Raw genomic sequence first — 20000 nt, forward strand, 5'->3', positions numbered from 1 at the left:
TTGTCCTCCCTGGCTCCTTCTCCTCTCCCTCTCCCTCCTTCTCCTCTCCCTCTCCCTCCTTCTCCTCTACCTCTACCTCCTTCTCCTCTCCCTCTCTCTCCTTCTCCTCTACCTCTACCTCCTTCTCCTCTCCCTCTCCCTCCTTCTCCTCTCCTCTCCCTCCCCTCTCCCTCCTTCTCCTCTCCTCTCCCTCCCCTCTCCCTCTACCTCCTTCTCCTCTACCTCTACCTCCTTCTCCTCTACCTCTACCTCCTTCTCCTCTACCTCTACCTCCTTCTCCTCTACCTCTACCTCCTTCTCCTCTCCCTCCTTCTCCTCTACCTCTACCTCCTTCTCCTCTCCCTCTCCCTCCTTCTCCTCTCCCTCCCCTCTCCCTGCTTCTCCTCTCCCTCTCCCTCCTTCTCCTCTCCCTCTCCTCTCCTCTCCTCTCCCTCCTTCTCCTCTCCCTCCCCTCTCCCTCCTTCTCTTCTCCCTCTCCCTCCTTCTCCTCTCCCTCTCCTCTCCTCTCCTCTCCCTCCTTCTCCTCTCCCTCTCCTCTCCTCTCCTCTCCCTCCTTCTCCTCTCCCTCTCCTCTCCTCTCCCTCCTTCTCCTCTCCCTCTCCTCTCCTCTCCTCTCCCTCCTTCTCCTCTCCCTCCTTCTCCTCTCCCTCTCCCTCCTTCTCCTCTCCCTCTCCCTCCTTCTCCTTCTCCTCTCCTTCTCCTCTCCCTCCCTCTCCTCTCCCTCTCCCTCCTTCTCCTCTCCCTCTCCTCTCCCTCTCCCTCCTTCTCCTCTCCCTCCTTCTCCTCTCCCTCCTTCTCCTTCTCCTCTCCCTCCTTCTCCTCTCCCTCCTTCTCCTCTCCCTCTCCCTCCTTCTCCTCTCCCTCTCCCTCCTCTCCCTCTCCCTCTCCTCTCCCTCTCCCTCCTCTCCCTCTCCTCTCCCTCTCCTCTCCCTCCTCTCCCTCTCCTCTCCCTCTCCTCTCCCTCTCCTACACCTCAGATTATTGTTGTTTATTATTTTCGTTTTCGTCTGTTCATCCTTGGGGTTTTCGTCTGTTATGATACTCTCTCTCTTTGTCTCACACTCTCTCGCTACATACTTTCCCCTTTTCTTTTCCCTCTCCCTTTCTATGCTTTTTATTTTATTTTTTATCAATCTCCTTCAGTAAACAGTAACAGTAAATAAATGTTGTCTTCCACCTACCTGTTACATCATTCAGCACTCTTTGTCCTCTATCTCTCCTCTTTCCTCCATCCCTCTCTGCTTTCCCCTGCTTCCTCTCTCCCCATCCTTCTTTTCTTGTCTACCCCCCCCCCCCCCCCCAACAGTGTTGACAGATTCTCTGTCTGAAGACGAGGGGGGGGGGGTGGTGTTTCTGTGGGTTTCTGGATCGTTCCGCTCTGTCACCTCTCTCCTCAGCTCTCCTCTGTTCCGCCCTGCCGCTCATCAACCATCCTATCCTCCTCTTCTCTTTTCTCCTATCCTCCTCTTCTCTCAATTCTTGACAGCCCGTCCACAACTACACGCTTGGAGAAAGAAATAGTACTATGAAACGGGCTCTACACTGAACCCAAAAGGGGTATACAGCTATCCCAAAATGGTTCTACATTGAACCCAAAGGGTTCTTCAAAGTCCCTGTGGGGACAGATGAAGAACGCTTTTAGAACCTAAAAGAGCTAAGAGCTTTCTAGGAGCGTACCAATCGCTGCCTGTCAGAGCCCAGAGCCTCATTCGGTATTCATGAGACTACTGCTTATTTCATGACTATGCATGTTCTATCTACTGTTTATTCATGATGAACTCATTTGAATACTCATTGACAGGCTTGTCGGGAAAGGGAAACCGTTGCTCTTGACGTACAGTGGGGGAAATAAGTATTCAACACATTTCCAATTGCAGCTATTCACATGACATATAGACCAGACATTGGTATTAACTCAATAAAACTACACAGCTAAAGAAACTGTAATTGTGTCCAATCCATAAAAAAAAGGTATGTGCAATAAAGGTGAATGACACAGGAAGTATTGAACACGCTAGCTGTAATGTATTTAATACTTGGTGGAGAAGCTTTTGTTTCCAATGACAGCTTCAAGACGCTTCCTGTACGGAAAAAACTAATCTCTCACACTGATCAGGTGGGATTTTGCATGACAGAATATACATACATTATTGTATTCTGTTGGTAATAAACCTGAAAGCCACATACTCACAGCGTAGCAATTCCTCATTTGCCTGAAATAGTTTTTTTTGTGTTGCATTTAGCAACACCTACTCTTTCAGAAGTAAGCATAGAGGCAAGCTTGAGCGCACAATTGGGGGGGCGCCAGATAGTCTCAGATAGCAGGAAAGATGGCCAGCACAAGCAGATGTCCAAATAGGGTACAGCTTCTGTACGATACCAACACAGAAACGTCACTGGCCGCACATGCAACAACATGTGAGCGTTGCTAAATGATGACGCTCCCGTTCTGTTCAGTCATTTCATCCACAGCACCAACGGGTGTCTGCCAACCTCCCCAACGTGGTCACATGCTGTTGTAAGCCAAGGTCACATGCTGCTGTAAGCCTATGTCAGATGCTATTACAGGGTTCCCACACCTTCTGAAACATCAAATTCATGCACCTTTCAAGGACTTTCAAGCACCTTTCAAGAACTTTCAAGACTCAAAGTAAAAACGTTTTTTTTTTTTTTTGAGAGAGAGAGAGAGAGAGAGGGGAATTCAAGCACTTTCAATGACCCATGTCTATTTTCAAAAACTTTTAAGACCTTGATTTCTTTTTCTCAAATTCACAAACTTTCAAGGATTTCAAGGACCCGTGGGAGCCCTGCTATTACTATATTGCTTATCCCTATCCAATCTTCTCATATCTATACAAGGTGCCAGAGTATCAGGGGAAGTTGCTGTTGGTCGGTTTGGAGTTGGGCATCAGAGTCACATCGAGTTTTGGCATCCCCTAGGGAGGAGTGGTGTAGCGTCTGATCCCCCCTCTGTCTCCCCCTACAGGTGTGGAGGTGGAAGACAGGCGAGTGTAAGGTACTTCAGGGCCACAGGGAGCAGGTGAGACATTTCTCTCTGCTCTCCTCCTCCTTCTCCTCCTCCTCCTCCTCCTCCTCCGACGACGACACGCGCCTCCTCTCGTGGTCCTTCGATGGAACTGTCAAGGTAATACACTTTGACACACACACACACACACACACACTCCACACACACTATACACGCACAGTCATAGCCTCTAGCATCTCATCACACTATCAGACACACTATTACACTAACATAGTGTACAAACATCAGGTGAAGGGCAGTGTTTTTCCCGGTAATCTCTGTTTCTCTCTTGCTCTGAACGAGGGTAAACAAAAACCACGTGACTGCTTTCTGGTTGTAGCCCCTTCACTTTGAAGCTCTCTGGCGCCCCCCAGGGAGGCGCGCCTCACACTTTGACAACCCCTGTGTTAGGTTCTACTCCAACAGCTTCATCTGTAGCCAGACTGAGGCAATACCAGAGTGTGTAGTGGTGCTTATCTGATTCATTATCAGTCTCGCTTCTTACAGCTTTGCATTGATTTCTCAAAATACTATTCCCATGTCTCTCTCTCTCTGTAGATGTTGTGTTCTTATTTGTCTCTCTGTCTCTCTTTCGCTCTATCCTCCCCTCTTGCTCTTTCCCCTTCTCTCTTTCTTTCTGCTATTTCTCTGCTAGTATAAAGCCCTCACTGGCACAGCACCAGAATATCTGAAAGACCTTTTGCTAGCATATCAGCCCAACAGAGCTCTCAGGTCTTCTGACGCTGGTTTTCTCTGTGTACCACAAAAGAGATTTGGTGAGGCTGCATTCCCATTTTATGCGCCCAAATTGTAGAACGCACTGCCAGTTTACATTAGGGATGCAACCTCAGCAAATTAAGTCAAGAAGACTAAAAACCCATCTTTTTAATATTGCCTTTAAATGACAAAATCATTAAATGATGATTATATAATGATTGGAGCACTTTGAGCTGCATTGTTTGCAGGAAAAGCGCTATACTTTAATAATATTATTATTAATATTTTTTTATTTGTTATTATTATGATTATTATTATTTCCCTCTCTCCCAGGTGTGGGACATGGATAGTGGGGAGATGCTGCAGGACGTTGTGTGCCACCAGGCGACCATCCTGGGCTGTGACGTGTCCCCAGACGGACGCCTCTTCGCCACCACGTCCACCGACCAGACCGCCAAGGTAAGAGAGACAGTGTCATCACTTAATCAGCCATGAGTAAGTGGCTGTGAGTAAAAAAAAAGTGTTATATCTTTGCACTTGATCAAATTTCAGGACCCTCCTTTCATGACGTTTCCTAGATATGTGCGTTCTAACACCCAGTATCCTTACATTTTCAAAATCACATCAGGATAAGCTAGTATAAAGCTATTTTGCAGTTTTTCCGTGTAGGAAGCAGGCTTATTTACAAGCGGCCAACTAGTGGTTGTTGTGTGTAAATAGCAGCTTGAGCATTGTAAAGAGGCTCTTTTAGTAGGTAAAGAGGCACGGCTGTTCTAGTGTTATGGGGTCACAAGGGAGTGTCATGCAAGTGTAACATAATATGCAAATGCACTGTAGGCCTACATATAGTGTTCATATTATGTATTATGATGTATTATAATTCATCTGTTTATCTGTATGGTCCTTTTCTCTCCATTTCTCAAGGATGCACACACAAGCATGTACATATGCACTTAAGCACAGTACAGTACATATACTTAGGCTCCCACGCACAGACACACACGCACACACACACACACACACACTCTCACACACACACATTTGAATACTTTATTTGGTTCCACAAATTATATTATACAAACAGGGAATCAAATATTTCGGGGCTAAGCAGCACTGAACACTTAAGGGTACACATAACACCTCCTTCTCCACACGGCCAAGCTGCCAATAATAGCTGAGACAGAGCAAAATTTGGCAACCTGTTTGGCCTTTCTTTTAGACATTGCAGCAATTCTCAGACACCTCATGGCGCATTTATATACATGGCCCAGACTTCCAAATACAAGTATGCTGAATTTGCACTTGTACCCAAAGCTGGTTATCGTACCAAGCAGTGGTTGGTATTTGATATACTTGTCCTGGAAAGTCTGGTCCATGTACAGGTCAAAGGGGCAGCCTACTTCTACAATCAGCACCTCCTTGTGGCTGGTGTCAACAAAGACAACATCAGGTGTATTTGGGATGTTGGAAAAAACACCATTGGCAAAACCAAACCACTCTGGTAACACTCTGGCATGCTTGTACATAGCTGCGCTAGATGGTAAGATGTTTTGTACTGTATCAGACACAATGTCCACAATACGGTCATGACGAGCTATGTACAGGTGTTTGTATGCATTACATCCATTTGTTATGTGTGCAATGGACTCTAGGTGTTGTGAATCCTGATGGTTTAAACAGAATGGACTGTGAGTGTGGGGATACCAGGTGGACAGATTGTACTTGGTCGGTAATACCTGCAGTCTTGCTTTGATGGTGAATTTCAGAACATCCTCACCAACAGCGACGTTCTTATGGAATGGAATGGACTTTATTTGTCATTGCTACAGTTTGCAGGCTTGAAAATGTACATGTTTGTGCCTCAGCACTAGCTGCCATACAATCCGTCCGGACTGTCCTGGGCCCAGAACTTAGGCCTTTTCTGTGTTCAGGGCCTTGACGGCCCTGTGTGTGAGACTGAGTGGTCAGCGAACTGCAAACAGGCTAGCTTTCCCTGTAGTCTGAGTCCACACCAGTGCTGCCTGATCTCAGACTGCTTCAGGCACACAGACACACACAGACACACACAGACACACAGACACACACACACAGACACACACACAGACACACACACACAGACACACACACACACACAGACACACACACACACACCGCAAGCCCCAGAGGAGGCCGATGCCTTTAGCCTATCACAGGCCGGGGGGTCTGGCTGCAGAGCTGCTGTCCATTGGCTGGCACTCTGCAGAGGAGGGAACTGTAGGCAGGGAGGAAAACAACCAGGTGATCGATTCACCTCCTAGATTCAGGTGATAGATTCTGTCTTCACTCTATACAAATGACCGTATCGCCCTGGAGGAGAATATTGGAAAGAGTTGGTTTTATTGATTTTTATTTTGTTTATTTGCCCTCGGGACAGATAGAATAAAAAAGAATCTTGAATCTGTTGCGAGCTGCTCCTATCAGGAGCCAGGGCAGGGTGCGAAGGAGGGGGGTGACATGAGAAAATTGAGGAGGAGATTACAGAGCCAAGAGACTTGGTATAGAGGGACCACAGAAGTTATGTTGAAATATGCCTACTGTTTACTGTAATATAGGAAATAGAAAAAGCATATGAATAGTTGTTTTGTTTTTTGTCAGCTTTGTGGTCATGCCAGGAGATCAGATATTTGTGCTCATTATAACACACACACACAATTAGTCAAGAACAAATAATCATTGCATGTTGAAAAGTATTTACTTCCAAATGCTCACAGATAGTCCTAAATCCGGCCACATCTTTGTGAATTTGATATATGCATATGCAATTGATACATACATTGATTTATGGATTTCTTTTTTGTCCAGTGGGCAGATGGTAAAAGACAAACTCCCAGTTGCAGAGTGAAACGCCTGCTTAGCAGAGGTGTGAACACAAGGTGCTTGTTGACGTATTAACACGAGTGACGACAGCAGGAGCCTAACTCAGCTGCCTCTGTATTGAACCAATAGAAACACAACACCCTCTGTACTGAACCAATAGAAACACAACACCCTCTGTACTGAACCAATAGAAACACAACACCCTCTGTACCGAACCAATAGAAACACACAGACACATCGCCATAGCAGTTGTAATGTAGTAAACATGCAGATAAATAGCCTTGAATGTATTTATAAAAGATATGGAACAGTACTGCATATTCACAGTAAAGATCAAAGATAGATTGACTGGTAATACAGCTACACAAAAAAAAAAGTGCTTTCAACCATTGTAGACATTGTTGATCTGTCTGTTGAGTTTCACAAAGGAATACGGTATTTGTCAGTCTCTGGATAATGGCTATTGGGTCAGCGTCCAAACTGGCATTCGATCAATGCGTGTTGGAAGAGGTGTGTGCGTGTGCGTGTGCGTGTGCGTCTGTGTGTGTGTGTGTGTGTGTGTGTGTGTGTGTGTGTGTGTGTGTGTGTGTGTGCGTGTGTGGTGTTCTCATTAGCCACACTGCTTGCCTCTGTTTGTTCACCAGACCAGTGAGCTGTGATTAGTGAGGAGAGAGAGTTCAGTAATGATGTGGACTGGAGGTCTGTAGACTGGAGGGCTGGTCAGAGTTCATACACACACACACACACACACACACACACACACACACACACACACACTGTCTCTTTCTGTCTCCATCCTCTATAACAGAGGTCAAACCCTGCGCCTGAGTGTCTTTGTCTAATATAATAAAATACTTCACCCCCCCACCCTCTCTCTCTCTCTCCCTCCTTCTCGTCCTCCCTCTCTCTCTCCCTCCTTCTCGTCCTCCCTCTCTCCCAGCCTTCAGATGAAGGCCAGACGTTGTGTCCAGATATAGTCAGTCAGATGCCAAACTAAGTTTCTAATTATCCTGTTGTGTCCTGTCTCTCAGGCAAAAGAGAATGAGAGACAGTGGGGAGAGGGGGAGCGGAGAGAGAATGAGAGACAGTGGGGGGGAGAGAGATGGAGAGAGAACTCTTGAGCCTTTTGTGGGTGCACTGCAGTGACCAAAGTGCATATCAGTTAGATTGAATGAAAATAATGATTTTATAATCCAGCAGGGATGGAGTGGTAGGCAAATCAGCTAGTAGACGAGTGACACAGGTGAAAATGACTAGCATAAACACTAAATAGTATAAAAGGTCAATATTAATTATTCACTATTAATGTGCGCTCACTCACGGCATCTGTGAGATCCACAGTATTATTTACACACAATGCTGCCTTTGACAGCTGGACCTGACGCCTGACTTGCTTGACCACTCAGGTGTGGAGCAGTGCATCCTGGGAGTGTGTCCGACTCCTGGACGGACACCGGGACTGCGTCCGGAGCTGCCGCTTCTCCTGGGACAACAGATGCCTGGCCACAGGAGACGACAACGGAGAGATACGGGTGGGTACGCAGATAAGAAATAATAATAATAATGCATTTTATTTGTATTGCACTTTTCATTCAAAAGAATCTGAGAGTGCTACCAGAGTAAAAATAAAAAAAAAGCATAAAACATAAAGGGTTAGAAAAAAAAAAGGGTTAAAAAAACAGCCTAAAAACATAATACAAAAACACAAAATACAGGCTCTGTACTGCCCTTAGCTGGCTAGGAAGGCTGTTCCACAGGCTCTGTACTGCCCTTAGCTGGCTAGGAAGGCTGTTCCACAGGCTCTGTACTGCCCTTAGCTGGCTAGGAAGGCTGTTCCACAGGCGCGGATCCTAAGAGGAGGATTAGGAGGCGGAGAGAGGAACAGAGGAATGATGAGGGGATGAGGGGATGAGGAATGAGAGTAGAAGGTGGTGGAAGGAGTGTTGGAAGGAAAGAGGGAGGAGATGGAGGGAGTAGAGGGGTTGAGAGTGGAGTAGAGGAAGAAGTCAGTCAAGTAAGGAAGGAGTGAAGGAGAGAAAAAGAAAGAAAGAGATGGGGAGGAGAAGATGGAGCAGGTGTGTCGAATCACAGGGGGCACGAAGGAAAGACAAGGAGGAGGATGTGTGATAGTGAGAGAGTGGGAGAATAGGATCGTGGGAAACAGTTGGCTAGATTGACTCACTGTGAAGCATCTGCACCGTAGAAAGTTTCAAGTTTTATTGTTTACGTCACATTACACAAGTGTAAGAGATTACAATTCTTAAGGCCAATGCACACGGTGTGCGATTTTGTTGCACGACAACATTCGATTCTCAATTTTCTTTGAATTCTTTCAATTGGTGTGAATTGAGAATCTAAGGTTGTCGTGCGACAATATCGCATCGCACGCCGTGTGCATTGTCTCATTCAAAACAATGGAATCGAATTCGGCGGTGCGACAAAATCGCACGCCGTGTGCATTGGCCTTTAGGCTTCAGTGGAGTGATCACAAGTGGAATGTTTAGACAGCATACCGGCTCATCTGGGAAACATGGTAGAGGCGGTGTTATGGTTTGGGCATGTATAGCTGCCACAAGAACTGGCTAACTTGTCTGAATTCATGATGTAACTGCTGACAGCAGCAGCAGAATGTCTTCTGAAGTGTACAGAAAGATCTCGAGTACAAGCAAATGCATCCAAATTCATTCAGTCAAGACAATGACCCAAAATATACTGCCATAGCAACTAGGGAGTTGGGGGAAGTTGATTGGGCAAGTCAGTCTCCAGATTGAACTCCTATTGAAGGTGGCTGTAGTACAGGCCTGGCAGAGCATCACCAGAGAAGATACCAACGTCTGGTGGGGTCAAAGGGTCGCAGACTGCAGGTAGTTAATCCAAGGCAGGGATTGTTGACCAAATACTAAACATGAGTGCTTTATTTGGACATTATATGAATCTCTCCAATTACCTTTGGTGCCCTGAAATAGGGGGACTATGTATACAATGTTGTCATTTCTGGGGCAGTCCCACTAATTTTTCATTTTTATTGACAGATACAGTAGAGATTTAGACAGGAAGGGTGGGTGAGAGAGAGGATATAGAACCGGATTAGAACCGGGGACCCTGCGGATACATGTCAACGCTTAACCCGCTACGCCACCTAAGCGCCCCCAATGTTGTCATTTCTACATGGTGAAACCAATGTGTACACAATACCCTCAAATAAAAGCTGAGCATCTGTACTTTAACCTCATGGTAATGTTCTCTTCTGGAAGATAAAGGCAAAAGATGAAATGCTTCACTGTCTCCTTACTTATGCATTCATGAGGCAGAGTGAACATAATATGCACCCTTCAGGAGACAGTTAATGTGTGAACTGTGCCCCCTGGTGGTGCTTAACCTGAACTACTCTATTATTCATGATTGGCAGACTCCCATCAGATTGAATTACATGGACTTAAAAATATCCCATCATGTTTCTATGGAAACAAATGTAAGTCATTCTCTGTGAATCTCACACAGTGTTAAATACGGCTCATGGTTAGGTTACATAACTCAAGCCTAAAATGAATGTATTGAAATCCTCCATACTAGCGCTGTACTGTATGGTTTCAATATTGTTACGTCACATTACATGAGTGTAAGAGGGTAAAATTATTAAGCTTCAGTTCCTGAAATTGCAGCACACACAAGACATAAGGCAATAGGCATAATTAAAAAAAAAAAAAAAAATGACAGTAGTACAGGATATAAGTGACAAAAAATAATAAGACAGGAGATAGTTAGCAGTATCCGGACAATTTGCAGACAATAAGGCAATAGGCATAATACAAGATAAAAGTGACAATAATACAGGTAAGACAGGATACGCTAGTGGTGCAACTAGTAATAATAGATAGTTCAGTAGTAAAGTGGCTGTGAGCTTAAGGTTTATGTAGTCTGTGTACATGGGGTGTGCATGGGGATGATAGTCAACTGTCTACAGTGGGCTTGTTCATGAGCCTGATCACCTGGGGGAAGTAGCTGTTGGTTAGGTTAGGGTTAGAGCCTGATGGCCTGGGGGAAGTAGCTGTTGGTTAGGTTAGGGTTAGAGCCTGATGGCCTGGGGGAAGTAGCTGTTGGTTAGGTTAGGGTTAGAGCCTGATGGCCTGGGGGAAGTAGCTGTTGGTTAGGTTAGGGTTAGAGCCTGATGGCCTGGGGGAAGTAGCTGTTGGTTAGGGTTAGAGCCTGATGGCCTGGGGGAAGTAGCTGTTGGTTAGGTTAGGGTTAGAGCCTGATGGCCTGGGGGAAGTAGCTGTTGGTTAGGTTAGGGTTAGAGCCTGATGGCCTGGGGGAAATAGCTGTTGGTTAGGTTAGGGTTAGAGCCTGATGGCCTGGGGGAAGTAGCTGTTGGTTAGGGTTAGAGCCTGATGGCCTGGGGGAAGTAGCTGTTGGTTAGGGTTAGAGCCTGATGGCCTGGGGGATGTAGCTGTTGGTTAGGGTTAGAGCCTGGTGGCCTGGGGGATGTAGCTGTTGGTTAGGTTAGGGTTAGAGCCTGATGGCCTGGGGGAAGTAGCTGTTGGTTAGGGTTAGAGCCTGGTGGCCTGGGGGATGTAGCTGTTGGTTAGGTTAGGGTTAGAGCCTGGTGGCCTGGGGGATGTAGCTGTTGGTTAGGGTTAGAGCCTGATGGCCTGGGGGATGTAGCTGTTGGTTAGGGTTAGAGCCTGATGGCCTGGGGGAAGTAGCTGTTGGTTAGGGTTAGAGCCTGGTGGCCTGGGGGATGTAGCTGTTGGTTAGGTTAGGGTTAGAGCCTGGTGGCCTGGGGGATGTAGCTGTTGGTTAGGGTTAGAGCCTGATGGCCTGGGGGATGTAGCTGTTGGTTAGGGTTAGAGCCTGATGGCCTGGGGGAAGTAGCTGTTGGTTAGGGTTAGAGCCTGATGGCCTGGGGGAAGTAGCTGTTGGTTAGGGTTAGAGCCTGGTGGCCTGGGGGATGTAGCTGTTGGTTAGGTTAGGGTTAGAGCCTGGTGGCCTGGGGGATGTAGCTGTTGGTTAGGGTTAGAGCCTGATGGCCTGGGGGAAGTAGCTGTTGGTTAGGTTAGGGTTAGAGCCTGATGGCCTGGGGGAAGTAGCTGTTGGTTAGGGTTAGAGCCTGATGGCCTGGGGGAAGTAGCTGTTGGTTAGGTTAGGGTTAGAGCCTGGTGGCCTGGGGATGTAGCTGTTGGTTAGGGTTAGAGCCTGATGGCCTGGGGGAAGTAGCTGTTGGTTAGGTTAGGGTTAGAGCCTGATGGCCTGGGGGAAGTAGCTGTTGGTTAGGTTAGGGTTAGAGCCTGATGGCCTGGGGGAAGTAGCTGTTGGTTAGGTTAGGGTTAGAGCCTGATGGCCTGGGGGAAGTAGCTGTTGGTTAGGTTAGGGTTAGAGCCTGATGGCCTGGGGGAAGTAGCTGTTGGTTAGCCTCTGAGTTTAGGCCCTGAGGCTCTGGGAGAGGCCTCCCCTTTTGGACGACATCGGTTCTAACAGGTTGTCCGTTGTCTCCGCTTTTCTTGTTAAAAACGTGTTACTCTGTGTATGGTGTTCCATTGTTGACATTTCAAACAACACTGCGTGTTGCAAGTCATTTATTTATTTATTTATTATTGTGTGACGCCTCCCACTCTGCCTGCATATTGGCTGTGGCTGGAGCCTGGGCAGAGTGGGTGGGTCGTTAGGTTGAGTGGTGTCACCTGGGTTTGGGGAGCTGGGGATGTATATATGAGAGGGGTGTCCTCAGCTCTCTCTCTCCCTTCCTTATGATTTGGGTTCCGTTGGTAAGGTCTCTGGGTACCTGTTTTTTGGGGCCTTTTAGTTTTACACTACATACGTTCATACACCTTACACATACAACATACATTATACAACCATTCACTCATGGCATACACTACTGATTCTTATCCATAATCATATACATGTTATTTAGTTTATTTTGGTTCATTTAAGTAAATAAAACTTTAATTGTATCATTTAAACGCATGTGTGGACTCCCTTATTTGTTACTACCTTCGGGTGTGTAACAAATGTTATTATTATTATTATTATTTATCTTATTTGAGAAGTTTCAATCAGGTTTTCGTTCTAGCCACAGTACTGAGACTGCATTAGTAAAGGTTGTAAACGATCTCAGACTTATCATAGATGCTGGTGGTGTATCAGTTCTTGTCTTGTTAGAATTGAGTGCCGCTTTTGATACAGTAGATCACAGTATTCTAATACATCATTTAGAAAACTGTGTTGGTCTCTCAGGACTTTTATTAGAGTGGTTTAAATCTTATCTAGCTGGTAGGCATTTCTCTGTTAAGAAGTTTTGCAAAGTCTGCAAAGAAAAAACAGGGGCAAAGGCACAGTTCAACTGTGGTTTGCTTTTTATTTGAGAGAAATCAGGTCAGCAGTTTTTCAGAGTTGGTCTGTATGTTTGCTAGGTGCCACAAATGAATCAGGCTCTCAATTAAAGGGTCACTTCGCCATTGTTTAACCTCCCATTTTAACCGTTTGTTTGCCATATAGAGGTCTTTCACAGTGTTTTAAGCAAATGTCTCCCATGTCTGATTTGCGTCCCACTAATGTCCTCCTCAGCTGTGGAACGTGGAGGATGGGAGCCTGCTGAAGGTCTGTTCCCGTGACAACAAGGACACCATGGAGTCTCTACACGGTGGCTGGGTTACCGACCTGCACTTCTCCCCCGACAACACCGTGTTGGTCTCTACAGGAGGGTACATTCAAGTAAGAAACGCACACACACACACACACACACAGGCTTTGATTGGCTGTTAAACCAGGCGATGATGATGTAATCCTCAAGGTTCACGCGTGCGTGCGTGCGTGCGTGCGTGCGCACGTTCCAAGTTCAAGATCCAAGGGTTTTGGTGCTCAGCAGTAGAGGACAATATAATAGCACTTCCATTAGACTGGCCAAAGCAAGACACCGGAGCACTCATACAATCTGCACGTTTATTGCAGAGGAACAGGGTGACCGACCGTTTCAACTTGCGTCTTCCTCAGAGTCACTGTTGACAGTCAGTCACTCTGTTCCTCTGCAATAAACACGCAAATGAGTATGAGTGCTCTGGTGTCTTGCTTTGGCTAGTCTAATGGAAGTGTCCAGGTAATAGTTTTGCTAGTGCTAAAAATACTTTTGGTTCGTAATGAGACTGTCGGGAAAAATTCAACAAGTGTTTGGGAAACACTGCACGACGCACGTTCAGATTCGGTTGAATCAAAAGTCGCTGGATACGTTACGAAGGAGGAAAGACTCATTTAGTAATTGAAGATACTCAAACGAGGTGCTGTGATGACGTCAAAACTGGAGACGCTATGCAACAAATGATGTAACTATTTCAAAGGGGGTATGATGATTTTCTATATGCACTGTGTATGCCATGACACAAAAATGTCTTCTTATTTTGCTCTGTTGCAAATGCAACAACACCGTGTTTTCCACCATGTGTGGTCTTCCTTCGTCAGAAACCTGGCGAAAGTCCTTTCCGTCAGCAGAGAGCGTGAGGTCATTAAGCCTTTTGAAATCCATCGATAACTCATCTGGCCCAGTGTTAATGAGTGAACTCTATTGACGCTACTGAAGTGCTGATCTACTCCAGTTTCTCTCCTCGCACACACACACACACACACACACACACACACACACACACAGACACAGACACAGACACACACACACACACTCACAGACACATACAGACACACACACAGACTAACAGACACACACACACACACACATACAGACACATACATCTGGCCCAGTGTTAATGAGTGAACTCTATTGACGCCACCGTAGTGCGGATCTACTCTAGTTTCTCTCCTCGCCGCGTAATGAAGATGCGGATGAAGATCGTAGTGGCCGAACGACAGATTGCATTTATCACTCCATCGCTCCGTTCTGACGCCCCTGTCCTTCCTCTCTTCTTTTTCTTATCTTCCCCCCGAGTTGTGTCGATGGATGATAGATCAGCATGTGTGGATGTAACGAGCGGTAATTGATTACTATGCCTGCATGGAAGGGGCAAACCCTGGGCAATGAGCGCTGATGGATTCATCGTCATGTCTTGACAGGATGACAGGTAGCCTGTCGGTCTCAGTAATGACCGTAGCACAGCAGGGCGTATTCAGGATGAATTCAGTTTGTCCATCGAGGAAGTAAGATGATATGATTGGCACTGGGTATGTTAAAGGCACAGTCTGTGTAACGTACATTTCCATCTCTCTCTCTCTCTCTCTCTCTCTCTCTCTCTCTCTCTGTCTCACTCTCTCTTGTTATCGTGCTTTATGGCATGCTCTCTCTCTCTCTTTTTCTGTCTCTTCCTCCCCCTCCCTTCCTCCCTTTATTTCTCCCCTACCAGCAATTGAAGATACTCAAACGAGGTACTGTGATGAAGTAAAAACTGGAGACACATAACCAGCAACGCTATAAACTAAAATCACCCATCGGGCATAGGAGACTAAGATTGACTTTTTGGACTAAACTCCAAGCGCTATGTTTGGCGAAAACCAAACACAGCACACCACCTAAAACACACCATACCTACTGTGAAGCACGGTGATGGCAACATTATGTTGTGGGGATGTTTCTCTTCAGTGGGGGACTGGGCAATTGGTCAGGATTGAAAGGAAAATGGATGCTGCCAAGTACACCCAAACACCTCCTGTCTCTCTCAACTCCCCCCCCCCACCTCTTTAATTACTGTATACACTAAGAGCAGCAGGCTGGTCTCTTGGGTGGTGTGATCCCCTGGCCTCCCAGAGAGAGTGTTTCTCTCAGAGAGGATTCACAATCAGCTAGGACAGGTGTTGTGTCCAGTAGTCTGTTTGGAGCTGGAGTGTGTGAGTGAGCTGGAGTGTGTTTCATTGTCAAATCTAGGCGTACGGTGGCTAATATAGAAAGCCAACACACCTCTTCACTTTTTCCACATTTTGTTGTGTTAAAGACTCAGAATTTATTAAATAAATTGGGGTGTGTTGACTTTCTATAGCCACTGTATGTTAGTGTGCGTATCACGTCGTGTGTGTGTGTCTGTGTGTCTGTGTGTCTGTATGTCTGTATGTCTGTGTCTGTGTATGTGTATGTGTATGTGTATGTGTCTGTGTCTGTGTCTGTGTCTGTGCGCGCACACCTGTATGTGTGTGCATGTTGATGTGCACGTAAGCAATGAGTGTGTGTCTGGTGTGTGTGTGTGTGTGTGTGTTAGTACGTGGCTGGCAGTGATGAAATGCCGTGGGGTGCAGTGGAGTGCCTCTCTGAGCGGGGCTGTCATACCCCCGCCTGACCCCCATCACTCCTGTCCTCCAGGCCAGGGCATACATCACACTGCCTGGCTCACACCTGTGAGAGAGCCCCCAGACGCAGAGCAGTACCTTCACACACACACACACACACAGACATATACAGACGCACGCACACAGACATATACAGACGCACGCACACACTCACAGACACACACACACACACACACACACACACACACAGACATATACAGACACACACACACACACTCACAGACACACACAGACACATACAGACACATACAGACACATACAGACACATACAGACACATACACACACACACAGACAGACACACACACACATACAGACACACACACATACACACACACACACACACACACACACACACACACATAAAGTAGCGCTGCCTCGCAGTCCATAGGCTCCGTTCAGCCAATCCAACACTGTTTTCAACGCAGGGAGTAGAAGATTCTGTGGCACAGATTCTGTGGCACGTTGCCGAGATGCATGCCAGCTCAACATCAGCTAACTCAGCTTGCTCGAATCAACCGTCAAGACGCATCCTTCACCTTAACAACCTTTCTATTGAATAAACCGTTCATGCCAATGCGATAAGTCAAACCCATCCGTATGTCCTTTTACTATGGGGAGCTAGTGGGCAAGGGTTGGGGTTTAGAGTTCAGTAGCTTAACAGCTGCAGGGAAGAAGCTGTTCTGTAGCCTGCTGGTGCGGGAGCCTCGACTCCTGTACCGCCTCCCGTGTGGGAGGAGGGCAAACAGTCCGTGCCTGGGGGGAGATTAAAGAGATTAAAGTTACTCTTCGAATTAACGAGACAACTGAAAATGTATTTGAACACTAGAACAGCCATGGTGGGGTCACGGTGACCCTGTGAGTAAAAAAATGGTTTATACCTTTTTACATTTTACATTACCTTTGCACTCGCTCAAATGTCAGGACCCTCCTTTCATGACATTTCCTAGATATGTGCGTTCTACCACCCAGTATCCTAACATTTTTCTAAATCACATCAGGATTTAAGCAATTTCTTTTGCAGATGTTTCTGTGTAGATCCTCTCATTAAGAGCCCTCTAGTGATCTTTGTGTGTAAGTAGCAGATTTTCATTCAATTCAATTAGTCCCCCGGGGTGGCTCTAAGAGTAGGTGAAATAGGCATGGCTGTCCTAGTGTTAATAAGTAAAATGCATAGTTTAATTATAGTGTTGTTCCAATACCATTTTTTGATCCCGATACCGATACCTGACCGTGCAGTACTTGCCGATACCGAGTACCGATCCGATACCACAGCGTTTGAAAAAACTAAACAAAAAAACATGTTTTTTGAGCCGCATACTCACCTCGAGACCTCGAACTAAGCAGGGACAGTGGGGAGACGTCGCTGGTCCAAATATCCGTAGTGAAGCTGATGGCCTGCACCTTTCCTAGCTTATCTAAAACATGCTCAGTCACCTTCTTATTGAGGGCAGGGACGGCCGTCTCCGTGATGTATTTGCGACCTGGTATTTTGTATTTAGGTACAGCGTGAGCCATAAAAAGGCGGAATCCCACATTGTCAACAAAGGAGAGGGGCAGGTCACAGAGCACAATCATTTCAGACATTTTCTCAGTCATCTTTCTTGCCATTTCACTCGTCGCGTCCCACTGGTCCTTTTTATGGAATGAGCTACTCAGCGTTTGTTGTTTTGGTCCATCCGTTCTCTTGCTCGCTGTCGCAGCTGCAGTAGATGACAGAAACTCTTCGTGCTCTTTAATATGTTTTAGCTTTAAATGCTTAATTAAGTTGCTAGTATTGAAACTGGCAGCTTTAGTGCCACCCCTCGACACATTGAGACCGCAAATTGTGCATTTAGCCGTTGTACACACCGGACTATCCACCTTGAAATATCTCCAAACCGCCGACATGTTCTCCTCACTACACCTCTACAGCATGCGTGTTTGTTTTTCCGCGATAGTGAAAAGCTGCCACGCCATTGGTTGAGAGCAGCTGCTCTGGGCCAATAGCGTTCCAGCAGAGGAGCATGCCTGGGCATGTCTGGGCATGTCTGTGTTAGGAAGGCTGTGTCAGGCTACTATAGCAGACAAGCTGAGAAAAACGCAACGTGCTGCGTTTGAACAAGAGTTTGGTATCGGGTGTTATTATTTGTTAGTACTCGCCGATACCGATACCAGCATTTTTGTGCGTATCGGTGGCCATGCCGATACTAGTATCGGTATCGGAACAACACTAGGTCACTTTAATATTATCACTATCAGGGCTTGACATTAAGCTTTTTCAGGTACTTGTCCTTCGGACAAGTGAACTTATCTTTTACTTGTCCTAGAGCTCAAGTTACTTGTCCAAATCCAAAGATTTTGAAAAAGCAATAATATGAATAATAATATATTATACTCTCACCGGCCACTTCATTAGGTACACCTTTTCAACTGCTTGTTAACGCAAATACCTAATCAGTCAATCATGTGGCAGCAACTCAATGCATTTAGGCATGTAGACATGGTCAAGACGATCTGCTGAAGTTCAAACCAGCATCAGAATGGGAAATAAAGGTGATTTAAGTGACTTTGAACCTGGCATGGTTGTTGGTGCCAGACGGGCTGTTGCGTGATATTATAGTGTCAATATGGACCAAAATCTCTGAGGAATGTTTCCAGCACCTTGTTGAATCTATGCCACGAAGAATTAAGGCAGTTCTGAAGGCAAAAGAGGGGGTCCAACCCCAAGGTGTGCCTAATGAAGTGGCCAGTGAGTGTATGTGTATGCAAATAACACATTTGACTACTATTGATTTGATAATGATGTATCCTTAATTTTCAAATGTATTCATTAAACAATATTTTGTAATTATTTAATAACGTAGGGGTAATCAGTGATTACCCTAACCCTAACCCTTTTAGATTAAGATTGGCCACAAAAGGGATGAATATCTAGGAATATTTACAAAAAATGTTTGTAACTACAGTCCCTCCCCAATGGAAGCAATCTTATTTGCTAGCCTTTGGATAGTATCCTATATTCAAATTGAGAAATCTATCATTAGTGTCATTCTGAAGTTCGTATTGCGATGTGCTGGTCTTAAAACGTCAAACCTAAAATATACGATCGCATCGAACTACATGAAAATAAGCGGCATTGAGAAGAAGCGAATATGCGCATGTTCACGTGAATGGCACTAGTGACAGGAGACCCACAACACTATGGCTGCGTTAGTAAACTCGCTCTGGAATCTGATCAGCACTCATGGAATGCCTTTTGTCCAATCAAATTACTTGGTCTCTTTTAGGGCTGCAACTAACGATTATTTTGGTAGTCGACTAATCTGTCGATTATTTTTGCGATTAGTCGTGTGGCCGCGGCAGTGGCCGCGGGCTCCAGTGCATGTTGTACCTCACCTTCTCAAGTCTGCACACCTGTGAATGTCACCCTGTTGTCCAGTCTCTCTGGCTTAACATACGTTCCCATTGCAAATTCAAATAATGACTCATGAAATATTTGAATTTGGACCTTCCAAAACATTTAATACATACAATAATCAATCTTTGTTTCAATGAAACAAAATAAATAATAAACGGATTTATGCTTCTGCGTCACACCGACGACGCGCACCTTCCCCAGAATCTCAAAAAGGGGCTAGTGCTACGCAGAACAACGCAGACCGCACTGCACGTGATTGGTCCGCTTGGTAGCACGTGACTCTGACATGTTTCTGACTGCCTCGTCGGCCTGAATGCGCAAGCGATGATAGAAATTTTGTTTACGTTTTCTGTAATGAGCAGGTTTGAAAAATTAAGATAACCGTCGCATTATCTTAGTTTAATATAATTTCATGTTTCATGTTAATGTTACCTTTTTTTATAACAAGCTTTAAAAAAATAAAAAATAAATGTGTTTTGTTTTTTTTTAAATTAAAAATACGATTAGTCGACACTAACATTCCACGTCGACGAGTTTTTATGATCGACGTCGTCGATTATGTCGACTAATCGTTGCAGCCCTAGTCTCTTTATGACGTTGAACGCAGTGTGCGCTCTGGCGCTCTGAGCGAATTTACGAACTATGACGATAACGAACTACGAGAGACTGAAATAGCCAGAATGAGGCGCGGCATCGCTTTGCTTGCTATTTTTTTTTTACTATTCAGA

The 20000-nt window shown here is 45.7% G+C and overlaps 1 protein-coding gene across 1 annotated transcript in view; it reads left to right on the forward strand.

Annotated features, from left to right (window-relative positions):
• The window catches only part of apaf1 (apoptotic peptidase activating factor 1), a 61725-nt gene that overhangs the window by 22467 nt on the left and 19258 nt on the right, over window positions 1-20000 (forward strand). The window contains exons 22-25 of the mRNA XM_080537566.1: window positions 2987-3145; window positions 4076-4201; window positions 8005-8130; window positions 13163-13309. Coding sequence (XP_080393692.1) covers window positions 2987-3145; window positions 4076-4201; window positions 8005-8130; window positions 13163-13309 — 558 coding nt within the window. The remainder of the gene's footprint in view (window positions 1-2986; window positions 3146-4075; window positions 4202-8004; window positions 8131-13162; window positions 13310-20000) is intronic.

The sequence above is a fragment of the Nansenia antarctica genome, assembly GCF_963989245.1.
Source record: "Nansenia antarctica genome assembly, chromosome: 8".
Taxonomy (NCBI): Eukaryota; Metazoa; Chordata; class Actinopteri; order Argentiniformes; family Microstomatidae; genus Nansenia; species Nansenia antarctica.